Genomic DNA, 23,019 nt, shown 5'->3' on the forward strand with positions numbered 1-23,019 from the left:
ATACAGCATGCAGCTTATTGAAACTTTCTCCCCAGTGTGAACCAGGTCATGTGTTACAAGGTTAGATGACTGAGTGAATCCCTTGCCATATTCACAGCAGGTAACAGCCTCTCCCCAGTGTGAACTCAATGATGCACATTTGGTTGATCTGGCTGACAGAATCTCTTTCCAATGTCTGGGCAGGTGAATGTCTGGCAGGTCTATGCAGTGTGAACTCGCTGGTGTCTCTGTAGGTGAGATGACTGAGTGAATCCCTTTCCACATTCACAGCAGGTGAACGGCCTCTCCCCAGTGTGACCTGACTGGTGTGCCAGTAGTTGGGATGACCGAGTGAATCCCTTCCCACATTCTGAGCAGGTGAACGGCCTCTCCCCAGTGTGAACTGACTGGTGTGCCAGTAGTTCGGATGACCGAGTGAATCCCTTCCCACATTCTGAGCAGATGTATGGCTTTTCCCCAGTGTGAACTCGTTGGTGTCTCTGTAGGTTGGATGACTGAGTGAATGTCTTCTCACAGACTGAGCAGGTGAACGGTCTCTCCCCCGTGTGTACTAACCGGTGTGTCAGTAGGTGAGATGACGAAGTGAATCCCATCCCACAGTCTGAGCATTTAAACGGCCTCTCCCCAGTGTGAACTCGCTGGTGTATCTGTAGGGTGGATGATCGAGTGAATCCCTTCCCACATTCTGAGCAGGTGAAATCCCTCTCTGCAGTGTGAACTGACTGGTGTCTCAGTAGGGTGGATGACCGAGTGAATCCCTTCCCACAGACTGAGCAGCTGAACGGCCTTTCCCCAGTGTGAACTGACTGGTGTTCCTTCAGTCGAGATGAATGAGTGAATCCCTTCCCGCAGTCTGAGCAGGTAAACGGCCTCTCCCCAGTGTGAACTGTCTTGTGTGCTTGTAGGTTAGGTAACTGAGTGAATCCCTTCCCACACAACAAACAGATGAACGGCCTCTCCCCAGTGTGAAGTCTCTGATGTGCCTTTAGCTGAAACGACCAAGTGAATCCTTTCCCACAGTCTGAGCAGGTGAACGGTCTCTCTCCATTGTGAACTCGTTGATGTTCCTTCAGTCGAGATGAATGAGTGAATCCCTTCCCACAGTCTGAGCAGCAAAAATCCCTCTCTGCAGTGTGAACTGACTGGTGTCTCAGTAGCTGAGATGATTTAATGAATCCCTTCCCACAGTCTGAGCAGGTGAACGGTCTCTCTCCAGTGTGAACTCTCTGATGTACCTTCAGTTTAGATGAGCAAGTGAATCCCTTCCCGCAGTCCGAGCAGGTGAACGGCCGCTCCCCGGTGTGAACTCGCTGGTGAGTCATTAGGTCAGATGACCCAGTGAATCCTTCCCCACAAATTCAGCAGATGACCAGCATCCGCCCAATGTGAACTGACTGGTGTGTCCACAGGTGGGAAGACTGACTGAATCCCTTCTCACACACAGAACAGGTGAATGGCCCTGTCCAGTGTGAACTTGCTGATGTACCTTCAGTTCAGATGACCAAGTGAATGCATTCCCACTGTCTGAGCAGGTGAACAACACTGTGTAAAATGACGGGCGTGCCAGTCAGTCAGATGATCAGGAAAGATGATCGAGTGAATCCCTTGCTCAACTTCTTAAATATCCAGACAGAGACATCAAAACTGGCGTGTTGTATTTAGATTCCCGTAGACAAATTTCTTGTCATTTTTAACCTGTAAAAAGATTTACAAAATCCATCAATGAGTGGACAACATTTCAGATTGAGTTGTCAAGGTGTGATCTGACATCACACTGTTACAGTGAGAGAGAAATCATCTTGTAACTGGGCACAGTGCTGGTATCTGGAATGATCTCTCTGATGCTCTTCCTGTCTCTATAAGAATGGGGCATTTCTGCCATCTCCAATCTGTGACCTGACTCAGTTTGACTCTCTCCATTGGTATTATTCCCTGTTCCTGCTGAGCTGCACAGGTTCCTGGCCCCACAGTAACTGAAACACTCTCACACAAATAGCCGGCAGTGCATTCCACTCACCCACCACTCTCTGTGTAAAAACCTTACCCCTGACATCCCCTCAGTATCTATCTCCAAGCACCTTAAAACTATGCCTCCTCATGTTAGCCATCTCAGCCCTGGGAATAAAACTCTGGCTATCCACACGATCAATGCCTCTCATCATCTTATACACCTAAAAAAGGCTCTAAAAATAAACAAGGAAATTATACATTGCTTTGAGGATTTGTTAGAAGTATACAAAATTATGAGGGTATAGATAGGGTAAATGCAAGCAGCTTTTTCCACTGAGGTTGGGTGGGACAACAACTAGAGATCACGGGTAAGTGGGGAAGGTGAAAATTCAACCAGAACATTTGGAAAAGCTCTTAACTGAAATGGTCGTGAGAGTGTGAAATGAGATGCCAGCACAAGTGGTGAATATGAGCTCGGTTTCACCATTTAAAAGAAGTTTGGCTGGGAGCCTGGATGGTAGGGGTATGAGGGCGATAGTTCTGATGCAGGTCGTTACATTAGACAGCTTAAATGTTTTTTCACCATTGACTAGATGGGCCAAAATAGCCTGTTTCTGTACTGAACTTCTCCATGTTTCTATGACAGAGAAGCTGGCCAAACTTGCTTGGAACGGAAAACTGGTAGGAGTGACGACAGAGCAGCAATGGTTGCAGTTTCTGGGAGCAATTCGGGAGCTGACTGATAGATACATCCCAAAGAAATGGAAGCATTTGAAAGGCAGGAGGACACAATGGTGGCTGAAATGAGAAACCAAAGCCAACATAAAAGCCAAAGAGAGAGCAAACAAAAGAGCAAAAACTACTGGGAAGCTTTTAGAAACCAACCTGAGTTCATTTGACCAACTAAAAAGTCAGATGAGCTCAGGGCGTGGAATGATGGCGTTGTTGTCATTAATGAGTCTTGGTAGCACCCAACAGTCTGAGGCACTTAGAGGAACAAAATATCCGGGCCTCAATATCTCTTGAAAACCAAGGTTCCCTGCACCAGTTACCTTTCAACCTTTATTTTGACAGGCTCATACAAACTCTACACCCTCAAAACTTCACTTCTGAAGGCCCCTCACTTTCCAAGTACTCCTTTGCCAGAAAACAGCCTGTCCCAAACCACACTTGTCAGATTCTTTCTGATACCATCAAAATTGACCTTTCTCCAACTTAGAATCTCAACCCATGATCCAGACCTCTTTTTTTCCATATTTACTTTGAATCTCATGGCATTATGATCACTAGGTACAAAGTGTTCCCATACACTAGTTTCTGTCACCAGCCCTGGATCATTTCCTAACAGCTTACTGCACACTTCTACATCAGGAATTCTACGTACTGATTAAGGGCACATTTGACAAACTCTACCCCATCGAGTCCTTTTACAGTATGGAGTCCCAGTCAATATACGGAAACTTAAAATCACTTACTATATCAACCTTTGTTTCTTGGCGTAGTCTGCGATCTCTCTACAAATTTGTTCCGCTCAATCCCTCAGACTGTTGGGTGCAACAAAGTCCCAGTAATGGCAACAATATCATAATTCCCTGTCCCGAGCTTATCTGGGTTTCCTACAATGCTTCTTGCATTGTGATATACAGAGCTCAGGACAGTCGTCACACCATGCTCAACCTTTTGATTGCGGACTTTGTCTGAGGTCTGAACAACATCTGTCCGGTGTCAAAACAACCTCTGTGGGACAGCTTCTTCCACCAGTACATCAGACTGATTAATTCAATGCTGAAAGAACTGTATTTCAAAGTTATATTGACTGTCCTGTTGTACATACAATTTATTATAAATTACTATAAATTGCACATTGCACATTTAGATGGAGATGTAACAAAGATTTCTACACCTCATGTATATGCAGGATATAAGTAATAAAGTCAATGCAATTCAATTCACCCTCTCCACTATCTGTTCTGACATTCTGGCTCCCATCCACCTGTAACTTTAGTTTAACCTCCTCCCTCCCCCCACTAGCACCAGCAAGCCTTACCCCTAGGATATTAGTCCCCTTCTAGTTCTGTTCCCCTAACAAACAAATCCTGTATCACCCCTTTCACATTCCACTGCCAGCTAATTTCCTCCAACACTTTCTAAAGTGGTTCACTTGTTGTTCTGTGAGGGCATCAGGGACACTGGAGGTCTCCCCACCTTCCCACAAATGTCCTCTCTAATTTGTAATATAACCATATAAAAATTACAGCACGGAAACAGGCCATCTCGGCCCTTCTAGTCCGTGCTGAACTCTTACTCTCACCTAGTCCCACCGACCTGCACTCAGCCCATAATCCTCCATTCCTTTCCTGTTCATATATCTATCCAATTTAACTTTGAATGACAACATTGAACCTGCCTCAACCACTTCTGCTGGAAGCTTGTTCCACACAGCTACCACTCTCTGAGTAAAGAAGTTCCTCCTCGTGTTACCCCCCTAAACTTTTGCCATTTAATTCTCATCTCATGTCCTCTTGTTTGAATCTCCCCTACTCTCAATGGTGAAAGCCTATCCATGTCAATTCTATCTATCTCCCTCATAATTTCAAATACCTCTATCAAATCCCCCCTCAACCTTCTACGCTCCAAAGAATAAAGACCCAACTTGTTCAACCTTTCGCTGTAACTTAGGAGATGAAACCGGGTAACATTCCGGTAAATTTTCTCTGTACTCTCTCTATTTTGTTGACATCTTTCCTATAATTCGGTGATCAGAACTGTGCACAATACTCCAAATTTGTCCTTACCAATGCCTTGTACAATTTCAACATTACATCCCAACTCCTGTACTCAATGCTCTGATTTATAAGGGCCAGCATACCAAAAGCTTTCTTCACCACCCTATCCACATGACATTCCACCTTCAGGGAACTATGCACCATTATTCCTAGATCCCTCTGTTCTACAACATTCTTCAATGCCCTACCATGTACCATGTATGTCCTATTTTGATTAATCCTACCAAAATGTAGCACCTCACATTTATCAGCATTAAACTCCATCTGCCATCTTTCAGCCCACTCTTCTAACTGGCCTAAATCTCTCTGCAAGCTTTGAAAACCTACTTCATTATCCACAACTCCACCTATCTTAGTATCATCTGCATACTTACGAATCCAATTTACCACCCCATCACCCAGATCATTAATGTATATGACAAACAACATTGAACCCAGTACAGATCCCTGAGGCACACCGCTAGACACCGTCCTCCAATCTGACACACAGTTATCCACCACTACTCTATGGCGTCTCCCATCCAGTTACTGCTGAATCCATTTTACTACTTCAATATTAATGCCTAATGATTGAACCTTCCTAACTAACCTTCCGTGTGGAACCTTGTCAAAGGCCTTACTGAAGTCCATACAGACAACATCCACCGCTTTACCCTCGTCAACTTTCCTGGTAACCTCATGAAAAAATTCAATAAGGTTTGTCAACTCATGAAAAAATTCAATAAGGTTTGTCAAACATGACCTTCCATGCACAAATCCATGTTGACTGTTCCTAATCAGACCCTGTCTATCCAGATAATTATATATACCATCTCTAAGAATACTTTCCATTAATTTACCCACCACTAACGTCAAACTCACAGGCCGATAATTGCTAGGTTTACTCTTTACTCCATATGCTACCGATGAAGAGCTGATACAATTGGAAGAGGAAAAGATAACAATCAAAACCGAACGCAGTAGCGAACAGACCGAAAGTGATGTCATCCAGGAACTGAATGTGAAGCAACTGCATGAGATGATAGAAAAATGCGCGAGGCTAAGCAGTCAAGCATACTGTCGTTTTTCAAGCCTTCCACATCAGCTACAGCAGACGACCAACCTCGAACTTTGACATCGAGGCAGGCAGACATAGAAGAAGATGACCTGCCTGTCCTGATGGAAACAGACGACAATGAGATGACACCCCAGTGTCCCACCTCCCCAACCCCCGGGCCGCAGACCGATACATTGCTGTGGAGAATGCAGCGGTAGCCAGGACGCACCCAACACATCTTTAAGACAAAGCCAAAATAAACAAGCTAATTAATTAGGTGCCACCCAGCACATAATTAATTAGCTTGTTTATTTTGGCTTTTTTCTTAAAGATATGCTGGGTGCATCCCGGCCACCGCTGCACCACTGCATGCTTTGCAGATCGGTATCAGTTCGCTGCCCAGAGGGTGGGTGCCACTGCACCACCACGACATCCAACAACTCAGGCTAACACAGCATCATCAGTGTGCTCGGCACTGTCTTCCCAATTCCCGTAAGTGATACTACACTGTAGATACGTTATTTCTACTTTATATAGGCTGTGTATTTTTATGTGTTATTTGGTATGATTTGGCAGCTTCATAGCTTAAAGGTTACCGGAGAGAGTGTTTCTGCCGAGAGCGCTTGCGTGAGATTTTCACTACGGAGAACAGTGCAGCAATGATTGTAGAAAAGTATTTCTACTTTATATAGGCTGTGTATTTATCATATCATTCCTGCTTTTACTATATGTTACTGTTATTTTAGGTTTATGTGTTATTTGGTATGATTTGGTAGGTTAGATTTTGGGTCTGCGAACGCTCAAAATTTTTCCCATATAAATAATGGTAATTGCATCTTCAGTTTACAACATTCTGGCTTACAAACCGTTTCATAGGAACGCTCTACCTTAAGATGGCAGGAGAAACCTGTATCCCTTGAAAACCATGGCTCTCTCAAACTTTTAACCTTTCCTTTCAACCTAACAGGAACATAAAGATTCTGTACTCTCAAAACTTCACCTTTAAATGACCTCCATTTCTCTATTACATCCTTCCCATAAAACAAATTGTCCCAATCCACTCCTAAATCCTTTCACATCTCCTCAAAGTTAGCCTCAAAAATCTCAACCCAGGGTCCAGTCCTATCCTTCTCCATAATTATATTGAAACTATTGGTATTGTGATCACTGGACCAGAAGGGCTCCTCAACACATACCCCCGTCACCTGACCTATCTCATTCCCTCACAGGAGATCCAACACTGCCCCTTCTCTAGTTGGTACCTCTATGTATTGCTTCAAAAAACATCTTGCATACATTTTACAAACTCCAAACGATCCAGTCCTTTTACAGAATGGGTTTCAAAGTCAATGTGTGGAAAATCAAAATCTCCCACAATCACAACCTTGTGCTTACTACAAATATCTGCTATTTCCTTACAAATTTGCTCCTCCAATTCTCGCTCCCCATTAGGTGTTCTATAATACACCCCTATGAGTGTTACGACATCTTTCCCATTCCTCAATTCCAGCCAAATAGCCTCCCTAGACGAGTCCTCTAATCTATCCTGCCAAAGCACCACTGTAATATTTTCTCAGACAAGCAATGCAACACCTCCCCCTCTTGCCCCTCCTATTCTATCACACCTGAAGCAACGAAATCCTGGAATATTTAGTTGCCAATCACACCCCTCCTGCAACCACGTTTCACTAATAGCTACAACATCATATTTCCATGTATCAATCCATGCTCTAAGCTCATCCACCTTTCTTACAATGCTCCTAGCATTAAAATAGATGCATTTAAGAAACTGTCCACCCCTTACTCTCCGTTTATCCCTAATGGAGCAAACAACTTTGTTATCTTTTTCTTCCTTCTCCCCTACATCATCAGTCTGAGTGCTCCCCTTCTCTGTCACCTGCCTATCCTCCCTCACACACTGTCTACTAGCTTTCTCTATTTGTGAAATAACCTCCTGTCTCCTCGTCTCATCAATTTGATTCCCACCCCACAACCATTCTAGTTTAAAGTCTCCCCTGTAGCCCTCGCAAATCTCCCCGCCAGGATATTGATCCCCCTAGGATTCAAGTGTAACCCGTACTTTTTGTACAGGTCACACCTGCGCCAAAAGAGGTCCCAATGATCCAAAAACTTGAATCCCTGCCCCCTGCTCCAATCCCTCAGCCACGCATTTATCCGCCACCTCATTCCATTCCTACTCTCACTGTCGTGTGGCACAGGCAGTAATCCCGAGATTACTACCTTTGCGGTCCTTTTTCTCAACTCCCTTCCTAGCTCCCTACATTTTCCATTCAGGACCAGTGTGCCCATAAATCTTGCGTTGTGCATTTCTCTTTGCATGGTGACAACTACATGTGCACGCTGAATTTTATATATAGAGGTATTCATAGTCATAGTCATGGTCATAGTCATACTTTATTGATCCCGGGGGAAATTGGTTTTCGTTACAGTTGCACCATAAATAATTAAATAGTAATAAAACCTTAAATAATTAAATAGTAATATGTAAATTATGCCAGGAAATAAGTCCAGGACCAGCCTATTGGCTCAGGGCGTCTGACCCTCCAAAGGAGGAGTTGTAAAGTTTGATGGCCACAGGCAGGAATGACTTCCTATGACGCTCTGTGTTGCATCTCGGTGGAATGAGTCTCTGCCTGAATGTACTACTGTGCCCAACCAGTACATTATGTAGTGGATGGGAGCCATTGTCCAAGATATCAACAGCTAGCAAATCACTGTCAATAAGAACTCCTCTGGGTTTGATCGAGCTCATCTGCACTCTCACACCCTCACGCAGGTCTGTAACGGGTTATGAAGGATTTTCTCACCAGAGCTTTTGCACATTGTCCATAGGTGACTTGCTTGCTAAATGATGCTTTAAAAAGTCAGATTTCCAACTATCACTCCACTTCTTCCCACTTGCAAATTCTCCAGCAACTTTTGCATCGCTATAATACACACAGGTGACACCAGTTTCTGTATTGTACACAAACATTTCCCCTGAACCCTCCCCCGGGTGACTGACGGTGGTGAACTCAGTGATGGCAATGCCAATGAATATGAAGGGAAGGGCAGTAGTCTGTCTCATTGGAGTCTGGCACATTTGTGATGTGAAAGCTACTTGTTGCCCAGGGCAAAGGTGTTTGATATCATTATGTACCCAGAGAGAATGGGTTCTCACTGGCAGAAAGGTCCAGAACAAGAGGAAGTAGAACAAGCAACACACACACTGCTGAACCTCACATCACAGCGCTAAGTAGTATTGCATTCATATTGTACTGTCTCAGTACTTTTATATTTGTGTGCTGTAGCACTTACTTTTCATTCGCAGCTATTTTGTAAATAACACTATTCTTTGTATTTTTGGTCAGATGCTAACTGAATTTCATTGGCTTTGTATCTGTACTTGGCACAATGACAATAAAGTTGAATCTCATCTAATCTAAATCTAAAATGCTGGAGGAACTCAGCAGGCCAGGCAGCATCTATAGAAAAGAGTACTAATGCTGAGTTCCTCCGGCATTTTGTGTGTGTTGCTTGGATTTCCAGCATCTGTAAATTTCCTCTTGTTTGTGACTGGAGGTGGAATAAAGGTGATTTTCTCAACAGCTGATGTAAAATATTTTGTTCCCTTTCTCCGAGTTCCCAATCCTTGCATTTAGACAGCTGGAGCTCAGCTGTGGCTGAGATCCATCGGTTCCCATTCCCTCATCAGCCGGAAGCTCCCCGGGGCCCGTGTACGGATCGTGGGGCTGAGAGAGAGGGAAGAGAGCAGGACTGTCCCGGGATTGCGGGCCACGGTGTCTGGAGCTCACAGCAATTGTCCCGCAGTCGGTGTTAAAAACCCTCTGAAATCGGTTCTTACCTGCAGTCGGTAGCGTCAGGCCTCTTGTCTGTTTTGCGCATGCGCGATATCCATGACGTCATCAAACCTGACGCCTGCGCATTTGATCGGTAATTCGGCGACGACGAAATTTTTGAACGCAGCACTTTATGGGTAATCAAGTTGCCATTAGAAGTTCCAGTTCCATGTCCATACCGCTTTTTTTTGTCTGCACAGAAAACTCCGCAGCTGTTTCAACGCAGAAAGCGGCTCCCAAAAACAATATACTCAATATCAACAGGTATTCCGTGTGCTTAATGCCAAAGTACGATCCACTTACAAATGCAGATATAAAACACGAGATTCTGCAGTTGCTGGAAATACAGAGATGCACACACAAAATGCTGGAGGAACTCTGCAGTTCAGGCAGCAACTAAGCAGAGAAGTACACAGTCTAGGCATTCTGAAGGAGCTCTGCTTAAACGTTGTCTATTTACTCCTCTCCACATTTGTTGCCTGATCTGCTAATTTCATCCATTATTTTGCAGAAATTAATCACATTTTTTTCAATCAATCAGTTTCCAAATGTTTCTGATCTTTCATTTGCAGGCACATCCTGCTGATCTGATTCCTCTTCCTCCTCCTCGTAAACTCTAGACCCCACCTCTTTCCGGAACCCAAAGCCCATGATTGAATGGCGGAGCAGACTCGATGGGCCGAATGGCCTACTTCTGCTCAAATATTTTATGATCTTATGGTCTATTCCACTGATCGACCTGCCAAAGTGCAACCAATATTTCTGGGTATGTGACCCACTCAAATGAGAATTTAGCCTTTTCTATTTTTCTGAGCTTCTCATAAATGTGTACAGTTTAGTTAGAATTTAGTTTAGCTCCAGAATTTCCACACAATTAAGAGTTTATTACACTTTTTATTTTTATTTTTGCACTACTTATATAATTTAATTACTTAATATGTATATTATTGCAATTCACAGTTGTTAAAATCTATTGTTATGAATTAGGTTCTATTGCTGCAGCAGAGACAATGAATGTCATGACATGGGCCGGTGCTGTTAAACCTGATTCTGATATTGGTATGGGAGACCCACCACCGGTCACCTGATCCCGGTTACCGCAGTTCGTAATGCGAGATTGAAGCCCTTTCCATTTATTTGCATTCCTTCGAAATAACAACAGTTAAGTTTCCTTCCGAGCAGCTCAGTCTGTCTAATATTTCCACACAATTAAAATGGGGAATTTGTTTACTCTTATCACGTACTGAGCTACAGTGAAAATCTTGCCTGACGTACCATCCACACAGATCAATATATTACTACAGTACATTGAGCTAATATATGACAAAACAATAGATTGGACAGGCTAGATGCAGGAAGATTGCTCCCGATGTTGGGGAAGTCCAGAACGAGGGGTCACAGTTTGAGGATAAAGGGGAAGCCTTTTAGTACCGAGATTAGGAAAAACTTCTTCACACAGGGAGTGGTGAATCTGTGGAATTCTCTGCCACAGGAAACAGTTGAGGCCAGTTCATTGGCTATATTTAAGAGGGAGTTAGATATGGCCCTTGCGGCTAAAGGGATCAGGGGGTATGGAGGGAAGGCTGGTACAGGGTTCTGAGTTGGATGATCAGCCATGATTACACTGAATGGCTGTGCAGGCTCCAAGTGCGAATGGCCTACTCCTGCACCTATTTTCTATGTTTCTATATTTCTATGATACGCTAAGGGTTAACCTCCAGGTTGAGTCAGTGGTGAAGAAGGCAAATGCATTGTTGGCATTCATTTCTAGAGGTATAGAATATAAGAGCAAGGATGCAATGGGGATGCTCCGTGAGACACCCATGACATTACACAGACGAATGTGTGTAGTTTTGGGATCATTATTTTAGAAAGGATATACTAACATTGGACAAGGTTCAGAGAAGATTCACGAGAATGATTCCAGGAATGAAAGGATTACCGTATGAGGAATGTCTGGCAGCTCTTGGACTGTATTTCCTGGAGTTCAGGAGAATGAGGGCGACCTCATGGAAACATTCCGAAATTTAAAATGCCTGAACAGATTAGATATGGCAAAGTTATTTCCCATGGTAGCGGACTCGAGGACAAGAGGGCATGACTTCAGAATTGAAGGACGCCCATTTAGAACAGAGAGGCGGAGAAATTACTTTAGTCAGTGGGTGGTAAATCTGTGGAATTTGTTGCCATCAGCAGCTGTGGAGGCCAAGTCATTGGATGTATTTAAGGCACAGATTGATAGGTTGTTGATTAGCCAGCGCATAAAAGGGTATGGGGTGAAGGCAGGGGAGTGGGGGTGACTGGAAGAATTGGATCAGCCCATGATTGAATGGCGGAGCATATTCGATGGGCCGAATGGCGTACTTCTGCTCCAATATGTTATGGCTCTTATGGTCTATTCCACTGTTTTCACATGCCAAAGTGCAGCCAATATTTCTGGGTATATGACCCATTCATATGAAAATTTAGCATTTTCTATTTTTCTGAGCTTCTCATAACTGTGTTCAATTTAGTTAACCTTTGGACCAGAATTTCCACACAATTCAAAGAGTTTATTACATATTTTATTTTTATTTTTGCACTACTATGTAATTAACTATTTAATATGCATATTATTGTAATTCATAGCTGTTAAAATCTATTGTTATGAATTAGGTTCTACTGCTGCAGAGACAACGGATTTCATGACATATGCCGGTGCTATTAAACCTGATTCTGATAATTGGTATGGGAGACCCACCACGGGTCACCTGATCCCGGTTACCGGAGGTCGTAATGCGAGATTGAAGCCTTTTCCATTTATTTGCATTCCTCAGAAATGACAACAGTTCAGTTGTTTCCTTCTGAGGATCCAAAGCAGCTCAGTCTGTCTAATATTTCCACACAATTAAAATGGGGAATTTCTTTATTCTTATCACGTACTGAGCTACAGTGAAAATCTTGCCTGACGTACCACCCACATAGATTAATACATTATGACAGTACATTGAGCTGATATATGACAAAACAATAACTGTAACAAAGCATTATGGCTGCAGAGAAAGTGCAGTGCAGATAGACATGTGGTGCAGGGTTTCGTCGAGTTACATTGTGAGGTCGAGTCCATTTTATCGTACTGGAGACCTTTCAAGTGGCTTGGAACCAGAGACAAGAAGCTGTCCTCGAGCCTGGTGGTACGCGCATTCAGGCTTTTGTCTCTCTTCCCCGATGGGGGAGCGGGTTTGCAGTGAGAATGTCCAGGTTGTGAAGATATTTGAGTACATGGCCTGCTTTTCCGACGCAGGGGAAGTGTAGGAAGAGTCCATAGACGGGAGGCTTGTTTCTCTGATGTTCTCTGTTCCCCAAAGTTCTCTGCAGTTCCTTGCAGCCATGGGCAGAGCAGTAGCCCTACGAAGGCATGAAGCATCGACAAGAAGCTGAGACCTCGGCCCTCACCCTGCCTTGTGTAGCTGGATGCTGGACTTCCTGCGAGATCGCCGGCAGGTCGTAAGAGTGGGCTCCCTCACCTCTGTCTCTCTGACCCTCAACACACATACCCAACTGGGTTGTCTCCTTGGCCCCCTTCTTTACTCTCTGTATTCCCATGACTGTGTCGCCATCCACAGCTCCGATCTGCTAATTAAATTCGTTGACGACCCTACATTGATTGGTCTAAACTCAAATAATAACGAGGGAACCTACAGAGAAGAAATCATCACCCCAACACAGTGGTGTCAAGAAAGCAACCTCTCCCTCATTGTGACAAAAACAAAGGAGCTGGTTGTAGACTACAGGAGGAATGGAGACAGGGACCAAATTTAACATTTCCAAGTCTGTTATTGACACAAAATGCACATTTTAATGTTGATCATGACACAATGTATTTTATACAATATTAATGACAGAAAAACATATTTATAGATTGTTACTGTCAGAGAATTGTATAATTTATGTTCCGTGTCTTATCTGAATGTACGTGCCTGTGATGCTGCTACAAGTCAATGTTTCTCTGTACCTGTACCTTCCCGTACTTGTGCACTTGGGAATAAATTCAACAGGACCTGAGAGAATTCAGTGAGATTTGATTCGTGATGATCATCTTGGCAACTCGGTACGTCGAATGTTAAGAGACAGTACACTGTTAAGTGCAAAACCCTGAACAGTGTTGATGATCAGAGGGATCTTAGAGTCGAAGTTCATCGTTCCCTGAAAGAGACTGCACCGATTGATCGGGTGGTTCAGAAGGCAAATGGTATGGTTGTCATTATCAGTTGAAGCACTGAGTTCAAAAGTCAGGAAGTTGTGTTGCAGCTTTATAAAATGAGTTAGACCACATCTGGAGTGTTTCATACAGTTCTGGTCACCCCATTCTCGGAAGGATGTCGGGGCTTTGACGAGGGTGCAGAAAAGGTTTATCAGGATATTGTCTGGATTAGAGGGCATGAGCTGTAACGCGAGGTTGCACAAACTTGCTCTGGCAACACACATCAAAGTTGCTGGTGAACGCAGCAGGCCAGGCAGCATCTCTAGGAAGAGGTACAGTCATCGTTTCAGGCCGAGACCCTTCGTCAGGACTAACTGAAGGAAGAGTGAGTAAGGGATTTGAAAGTTGGAGGGGGAGGGGAAGATCAGAAAATGATAGGAGAAGACAGGAGGGGGAGGGATGAATCCAAGAGCTGGACAGGTGATTGGCAAAATGGGATATGAGAGGATCATGGGACAGGGGATCCTCTCGTATCCCTTTTGCCTATCACCTGTCCAGCTCTTGGCTCTATCCCTCCCCCTCCTGTCTTCTCCTATCATTTCGGATCTCCCCCTCCCCCTCCAACTTTCAAATCCCTTACTCACTCTTCCTTCAGTTAGTCCTGACGAACGGTCTCAGCCTGAAACGTCGACTGCACCTCTTCCTAGAGATGCTGCCTGGCCTGCTGCGTTCACCAGCAACTTTTATGTGTGTTGCTTGAATTTCCAGCATCTGCAGAATTCCTGTTGTTTGTGAGAGAAAGAATGTGTGTATAAAAATAAATAAAGGGGCTTCCCTTCCTCCACTATCAACTCTGCTCTCCCCCATTTCACGTACATCTGCTCCCACTCCATCCTCCCGCCACCCCACTAGGAATAGGGTTCCCCTGGTCCTCACCTACCACCCCACCAGCCTCCGGGTCCAACATATTATTCTCCGTAACTTCTGCCACCTCCAATGGGATCCCACCACTAAGCACATCTTTCCCTCCCCATCTCTCTCTGCTTTCCGCAGGGATCGCTCCCTACGCGACTCCCTTGTCCATTCGTCTCCCCCCTCCCTCCCCACCGATCTCCTTCCTGGCACTTATCCTTGTATGCGGAACAAGTGCTACACATGCCCTTACATTTCCTCCCTTACCACCATTCAGGGCCCCAGACAGTCCTTCCAGGTGAGGCGACACTTCACCTGTGAGTCGGCTGGGGTGATATACTGCGTCCGGTGCTCCCGATGTGGCCTTCTATAAATTGGCGAGACCCGATGCAGACTGGGAGACTGCTTTGCTGAACACCTACGTTCTGTCCGCCAGAGAAAGCAGGATCTCCCAGTGGCCACACATTTTAATTCCACATCCCATTCCCATTCTGACATGTGTATCCACGGCCTCCTGTACTGTAAAGATGAAGCCACACTCAGGTTGGAGGAACAACACCTTATATTCCGTCTGGGTAGTCTCCAACCTGATGACATGAACATCGACTTCTCTAACTTCCGCTAATGCCCCACCTCCCCCTCGTACCCCATCCGTTATTTATTTTTATACACACATTCTTTCTCTCACTCTCCTTTTTCTCCCTCTGTCCCTCTGACTATACCCCTTGCCCATCCTCTGGGTTCCCCCCCCCTTGTCTTTCTCCCCGGACCTCCTGTCCCATGATCCTCTCATATCCCTTTTGCCTATCACCTGTCCAGCTCTTGGCTCCATCCCTCCCCCTCCTGTCTTCTATCATTTTGGATCTCCCCCTCCCCTTCCAGCTTTCAAATCCCTTACTCACTCTTCCTTCAGTTAGTCCTGACGAAGGGTCTCGGCCCGAAACGTCGACTGCACCTCTTCCTAGAGATGCTGTCTGGCCTGCTGCGTTCACCAGCAACTTTGGTGTGTGTTGCTTGAATTTCCAGCATCTGCAGAATTCCTGTTGTTTACAAACTTGCTCTGCCTGCGTTGTGGTCACGTGATCACGTTTGCCCCCCCCCCATTTAACCGCAGATGGGCCTCATCAGCGCGTCTGTTTCAGAGGCCCCGCCCTCCGGATGACGCAACATTCACTTTGCGCATGCTCACTCCCTCTCCGGGTGCGGGCTGTTTTCCTTTCCGCTCAGTGCTGAAGCCGATTGTCTGCAGGATCGGGAACGGATCCTCGCCTCTTGGGTGGGTTGCCGGGGGTCGGGATCACTGTCTGCAGGCTGAAGATATGAATTTCCCATCGGTGAGCATTGAGACCGATCCCGAGCGGGGAGATCCGATGTTAGCCGTGAGCCCCGAACTGAGAGCCAATTACTCATTTATTTTTCAGTTATCTGGGCTGGTCAAAAATGTGTAGACTTCACTTATTCTGCATTGAATGATCCAAATCAGGAGCCCAGGTTGTCTATTTCTGCAGAATTGAAATGGACGTCCCGCCAACCGGTCACGTGAGGCTGTGTGCCGCAGATCCGCCCCGTCCTCCGCTCTGTGTCGCAAGATCACGTGGTCTGTAGGAATCCCTGGATGGGTGGTGATGCTTTCTCCATGCTGTGTTGGGAAAATCTGATGCTGGCCACTGAGTCCCGTTAACTTCCCCTAACTTACCTCGCTTCCTGAGGCTCCTGACATTCGTCTTTGAGCTTTATGGCTGTTCTGTCTTCTCCCCGATTGGAGTGAGTGAGAAAGGAGAACTTCCCAGATTGTGGATATCATTGATTTCACTGCCTGCTTTACCCTCCAAAGATCTCTGCAGTTCCTCGCAGTCACAGGCCGAGTAGATACCACGCAAAGCGTGAAGTATCCGGATGGGAAACTTTCTGTGGTGTGTTGATAAAAATTGGGTGAGGGTCAAAGTATATATGGCAAATTTCTTCTTGTTTGTGCTTTGTCATTTCAGAACTTTTATACAGTAGTATGTACTAGTAATTCAGTATCTGTGTATTACTGGAGGACCATCAGTGATTGTCCTTGATCCCTTCTCCCACCTGGTTCCATCTGCTTATCCCTGCCCATCTTGTTCAACCTCTGTCCAGACTCCCAACCCCAACTTTCCACCCCCCCACCACCACTTCAGTGATATGAATCCACCATCTGGGTCAACCTCGGTGCACACTGTATCCCACCAGCTCAATGTTATATGTCAGCAATCTTTCTTCGAAACCTTTGTCTTCATTGTGAAGTGTTCTTTTACACCTTTGGCCTCGCTGAGTTATTTCCAGAATCATTTTTTGTTAGCTGGAATGCCAGAGGATCATCAGGTACCAGTTCTGTTGCGCATTGGTCTGGGACTGCTAGTTTTTGAACTGTGACTGGCTGACACACTACAGCATTTTACTGGCAGCAAAGAGTACTGGGAGAGTTGGTGCTTGGGCTATAATCCTGTGATCTACACTCCAGGCATATGCAACTGTCAGCTTTGACTTTGGTTAGTGCTTCTACAGATGCGGCTGGATGGTTGTCCTTCTGAAATGAAGCAGAAATTTCGAGCAGCTGGACACTGGTTGTGGGGAAATCCCGGATTGATCGGCTTTATGTATGAGGAACATTTGATGTTTATGGGGCTGTGCTCAATGGAGGTCAGATGGGGGGGGCGCGGTGAAAGGGGGTGTGTGGTTGTGTAAACCTACTGAATGCTGAAAAGCCTGGTTACAGTGGACATGGCGAGAATGCTTCCATTACACGGAGAGTCAGTGATCTGACAGCACAGTCTCAGAATAAAAACACTTCCCTTTAAAACTGAGATGAGAAAAATGTCTTCAGCCAACAGATGGCTGATCTGTGGAATTTGTTGCCACAGAGGGTGGTTGAGGCTGTCATTTGGGTATATTTTTGACAGAGATTAATATATGCTGGGTGGCAGTGTTAGCTGTGAGGAGATGCATCTGGGTGGCAGATGCAATTTAATGTGGATAAATGTGAAGTTATCCACTTTGGTGGCAAAAATAGGAAAACAGATTATTATCTGAATGGTGGCCGATTAGGAAAAGGGGAGGTGCAACGAGACCTGGGTGTCATTATACACCAGTCATTGAAAGTGGGCATGCAGGTACAGCAGGTGGTGAAAAAGGCGAATGGTATGCTGGCATTTATAGCGAGAGGATTCGAGTACAGGAGCAGGGAGGTACTACTGCAGTTGTACAAGGCCTTGGTGAGACCACACCTGGAGTATTGTGTGCAGTTTTGGTCCCCTAATCTGAGGAAAGACATCCTTGCCATAGAGGGAGTACAATGAAGGTTAACCAGTTTGATTCCTGGGATGGCAGGACTTTCATATGAAGAAAGACTGCATGAACTGGGCTTGTACTCGTTGGAATTTAGAAGATTGAGGGGGGATCTGATTGAAATGTATAAAATCCTAAAGGGATTGGACAGGCTAGATGCAGGAAGATTGTTCCCGATGTTGGGGAAGTCCAGAATGAGGGGTCACAGTTTGAGGATAAAGGGGAAGCCTTTTAGGACCGAGATTAGGAAAAACTTCTTCACACAGAGAGTGGTGAATCTGTGGAATTCTCTGCCACAGGAAACAGTTGAGGCCAGTTCATTGGCTATATTTAAGAGGGAATTAGATTTGGCCCTTGTGGCTACTGGGATCAGGGGGTATGGAGGGAAGGCTGGTGCAGGGTTCTGAGTTGGATGATCAGCCATGATCATAATAAATGGCGGTGCAGGCTCGAAGGGATGAATGGCCTACTCCTGCCCCTATTTTCTATGTTTCTATTCATGATTGCTCAGTAGCTTCAGGGTTACAGGAGGAAGGCAGGAATATGGTGTTGTAATAAATCTCAGCCAAGTTTGAGTGGTGGAGCAGACTCGATGGATCGAGTCACCTAATTCTGTTCCTACAGCTTATATGTTACCATGACTGAAGGTTGTAGGTTGTTATCAGCCAAAATTGGCTGTATAGGGATGGGAGGTATCCCCTCCTCAATGTTTTTCCATTGAACGTCATATGATGAGTTGCACCAACATATCAACTGTCAACTGTACTGCAAAATAATAACTCTAAGAGAAGGTAAGCCCCATCCTTGGCGAATTGAATATTTTGAGATGAACTCTAGGCCTTTTACCTTGCCATATATATCTTCATAACATTTTGTTTCATTTATTGAATTGATTTTGGTTAATCTCTATTGGTAGGGTCTGAAAGAGAGATAATAGTGTGGGCAGTATATTCATTTTAATAGATTCAATCCTTGAACTGAGACCAAAAAAAGGAATTAGGTTCCATCTTGTTATCTCTTTCTTAATTTTTTTAAATCTAGGCTGATAATTGCATTCTGATAGTTTTGCCAAATCTTTCGGCATAATAATGCCCAAATATTTGAAAGATTCTGTTTGCCATGCCCAGAGATATTTACTTTCAATATCTCTTGGTGGGCTATGGTTATATGAAAGTAATTGTGTTTTATCTATGTTCATCTTGTATCCTCATAATTGACCATATTGTTCAAAGGATTGCATGAATTTAAGTAAAGAGTATGTTAGTTGCCCCAGATAGATCAAAATGTCATCTGTGTAACAAACCAATTTATGCTCTGTCCGTTTAATAGTAATTCCCCTGATATCTTCATTTTGTCTGATGTATTGAGCTAATTGTTTCAGATATAATGTGAAGAGTAGCGGTGACCATGCACAACCCTGTCTCGTGCCCCTTTCTAGGGTAAAACCATTAGATAATTATCCATTGATTTTAATCCTAGTAATAGGATTGTCACATAGTGCCTGTATAGTGTTAGTAATTGCGTTATGGAAACCAAATCTATGTAAAACTCTGTAAAGAAAATTCCAATTAACCGAATCAAATGCCTTTTCAGCGTCCACGCTCATCACTATTGCTTCAATTTTATTTTTTTGTATATAATCCATAATGTGAAGTGTCCTTCGTATATGGTCTTGTGTTTGGCGTTGTTGTATAAAACCTGTCTGATCATTATGTATCAGTATTGGTAGAAACTCTTCTAATCATTTGGCCATGATTGAGGTAAATAATCTATAATCTACATTAAGAACAGATATTGGTCTAAAAGACCCACATTCCATGTTATCCTTGCCTTCATTCGGTATACCTGAGATCATCACTTCCTTCCAGCTGGGTGGCATTTGCGCCTTTGTTAGAGCCCAGTTCAGTGTAGGGAGTAAGACAGGAATGAACTCATTTTTAAATTCTTTGTACTACTCTGCCGTATACCCATCCAATCCTGGTGACTTGCTTAATTTAAGCCTACTAACTGCAGTTTTTAGTTCAGCTTCAGTTATGTCAGAAATCATCGTTCTATTTTGTTCTTCCTTTAAAGTGGGTAACTCTAGAGAATTCAGGAAGGTGTCATTTTGGGTTATGCTTCCCCCTGGAACTTTGGAATATAGAGTTTTGTAAAACATTTCAAAAGCTTCTTGAATTTCACTTAGCTTATTTTTTTAATCACTTTTGTTCTTGGATACCTTATTCTATGAATTGTATTTTCTGCTATCTTTTTTTTTCAATTTTCACGCCAGCATTTTCATCAACTTAGATCCACTTTCATAATGTCTCTGTTTCAGAAACATTAAATTTTTCCTGATTTCTTGCGTAGCCAAACAATTAATTTCAATCCTAATTTTTAAAATTTCCTCTAGTGTATCCTGTGCCAAACTCAATTTGTGTTTTTTCTAGTTCCTTCAGTTTATTTTGTAATTCCTCCAATGTTTTATTCCTTATTTTTTTCTTATATGATGATATCGCTATAAATTTCCCTCTGAAGACAGCCTTCAGAGTATCCCATAGAATGGGAGGTGAAACCTCCCCATTATCATTGAATTCGAAGTAAAGACCAATTTCTTTTTTAATTTGTTCCTTAAAATAGGGATTATTGACTAGAGTTGAATTCAGTTTCCAAATTGTTTTCTTTAGTTGTAGGTCTAAATCAACAGATGAATATATAGGTGTGTGGTCACTCACATCTATTTAACCAATTCCACAGGTATTTATTTTGTCTTTGTCTTTTCCAAATGTTATGAAATAGTCATTCTTGTATATACAGAATGGGGGGGGGGAGCAGAATAATGAGTGTAATCCCTTCTGTCGGGGAAAAGGTCCCTCCATATATCAATTAGAGCAACATCCTCAAAAAGTGTATTGACTTTCTTTGGTAAGGATCTTGTTTCATACGTTCTTCTATTGGAAGAGTCTAACTTTGGTTGTAATTGTAAATTTAAGTCTCCCCCACATATCAGGAGACCTTCTGTTTCCATTACCATAATATTAGTAATTTTCTGAAAGAAACCAATATCACTTTCTGGGGGTGCCTATATTTTCAATATGTATTATATATATAGGAGGGTCAGACACCCTGAGCCAATAGGCTGATCCTGGACTTATTTCCTGGCATAAGTTACATATTACTATTTAATTATTTATGGTTTTATTACTATTTAATTACTTGTGGTGCAACTGTAACGAAAACCAATTTCCCACGGGATCAATAAAGTATGACTATGATTATGTCTATGACTATGAATAGAGTAACTGAATTTCCATCTATATTCCCCCTTACCAGAATATATCTACCCTCCATATCTCCCATTTCGAATATTTTTTCAAAATTTAGTTTGCTTGAGATGAGAATAGCAACTCCTCTCCTATGTACTGATTTATATGAGGAGAAAAACAAATTAGTGAAGCCCATTCTCTTTAGTTTTCTATGCTCGTTGTCACTTGTGAGTTTCATGTAAATATACTACATGGGCTTGTTCTTTTTTTCATTTTGTATAGAATTTTACTGCGTTTGATAGATTTCACAGCCCATTGACATTAAAAGAAATGAATTTTACTTTGCTCTTAGCCATGTGTATTTATGTCAGTATATCACTGAAATTAGCAGAATAAAACTTAATCGACCTCCTCCTTGAACAAACAAGAACCAAGAAACGCGAATAATGAACAAAAAGGCAACAAAGGCATGATGTGAAGGCTGAGGTGTCTAGCAGATGACCCTGGGTTGAGCTAGTGGAAACGTCTAGCCATGGGGGATAGCCCCTCCTACCTGTGAGTTGAGGGCCCCCATTGCAGTACCTATAAAAGTAAGTGAAAAAATCTATGTGCATTACACAGAAAAGATTTCCCCGTGTATTCCTCCCATGTATTTATTCTCATTTAAGAGGGAAGAAGGAGTGAATGTACAAATAAAAACTAAAATAATTGAGTAATATAAAATTCACACTGTAGTAAGTATTTCTTGAGATAAGTATAGCACAATATATTTTTGCTTCTGCTTATTTTATCGTCGTCATCATCGTGGTTATCCCTCGAGGTCGAGGATGATGGTCTTCATTCTGTTGATCTACTTATGGGCTCTCAAGTGGCTTATGAGTCCAATCTTGGCTTTGAAGGTTCTTCCACATTTCGGACAGGTAGTTCCAGGTGGCAGATTGGGCTTTGGTTGTTGCTGCCTCTCTTTCCATTTTCTTCTCTTTTCTTCTAATTCTGCACATCTGTTGGCTTCGAAAGTTGCTGATCCTTCTCGGATGATGGATTGCCAGAGTTTCCTGTCCTTGCCATTGGTTTCCCAATTGTTGATGTTGACGTTACGTTTCTTCATGTTGGCTTTTAAGACGTCTTTGAATCTCTTCTGTTGTCTGCCTCTTTTACATTTGCCTTCTTTAAGCTGGGAGTAGAAGATTTGTTTCGGCAGACGTACGTCTTTCATCCGGACAACATGACCGCTCCATCTTAGTTGGTTCTTGATAAGGTAGGCTTCAATGTTTGTTGTTTTTGCTTCATTTAGCACGCTGACATTGGTTCTTCTATCTTCCCAGCTGATATTTAAGGTGTTTCGAAGACAGCGTTGATGGAACTTTTCAAGTGCCTTCAGATGTCGTCGGTATGTTGTCCAGGCTTCTAATGCATACAGGAGCGTTGGGATTACCTCTTCTTTGTACACTAACATTTTGGTGTCTGTTCGGATGTCACAATCGTGAAAGACTCTTGTTCGGAGACGTCCAAAAGCTGTTCCAGTGCATTTAAAACGATGTTGGATCTCTTCGTTAAGGTCGACATTGGACGAGAGGTGACTTGAGTTGAGAACTTGAGTTCGAGGTAACTTCGTCCGCCTGTTCCACCGTTGAGGTCTTGGTTGGATTGTTCTTTGTTAGGGACCTCACCCTCTACCTTACCCCCATGGGTGACCCTACCAGGAGCATAGCTCCAGACGGCACCGCTCTCAAGA

At 43.6% G+C, this 23,019-nt stretch overlaps 1 protein-coding gene and 1 long non-coding RNA gene across 2 annotated transcripts in view; one reads left to right on the forward strand and one right to left on the reverse strand.

Moving 5' to 3' along the window:
• The window catches only part of LOC134345922 (uncharacterized), a 30,594-nt gene extending 26,702 nt beyond the window's left edge, over window positions 1-3,892 (forward strand). Inside the window, exon 5 of the long non-coding RNA XR_010017792.1 lies at window positions 2,597-3,892. This is a non-coding gene — a long non-coding RNA (uncharacterized LOC134345922). The remainder of the gene's footprint in view (window positions 1-2,596) is intronic.
• On the reverse strand, window positions 198-9,655 carry LOC134345920 (zinc finger protein 229-like). Its single transcript, XM_063047272.1, has 2 exons — window positions 9,638-9,655; window positions 198-1,695 (listed from the first exon to the last, which is right to left on the reverse strand). Exon 2 carries the CDS (start codon window positions 1,320-1,322, stop codon window positions 201-203), a length of 1,122 nt encoding a protein of 373 aa, XP_062903342.1. The 5' UTR covers window positions 1,323-1,695; window positions 9,638-9,655; the 3' UTR covers window positions 198-200.
• Between the last annotated feature and the right edge of the window lie 13,364 nt (window positions 9,656-23,019).

The sequence above is a fragment of the Mobula hypostoma genome, chromosome 4 (genome assembly GCF_963921235.1).
Source record: "Mobula hypostoma chromosome 4, sMobHyp1.1, whole genome shotgun sequence".
NCBI classification, from domain to species: domain Eukaryota; kingdom Metazoa; phylum Chordata; class Chondrichthyes; order Myliobatiformes; family Myliobatidae; genus Mobula; species Mobula hypostoma.

Coding starts and splice junctions, on each gene's coding strand:
- LOC134345920 (XM_063047272.1), bottom strand. CDS start 1,322: ATGACTCACCAGCGAGTTCACACCGGGGAGCGGCCGTTCACCTGCTCG.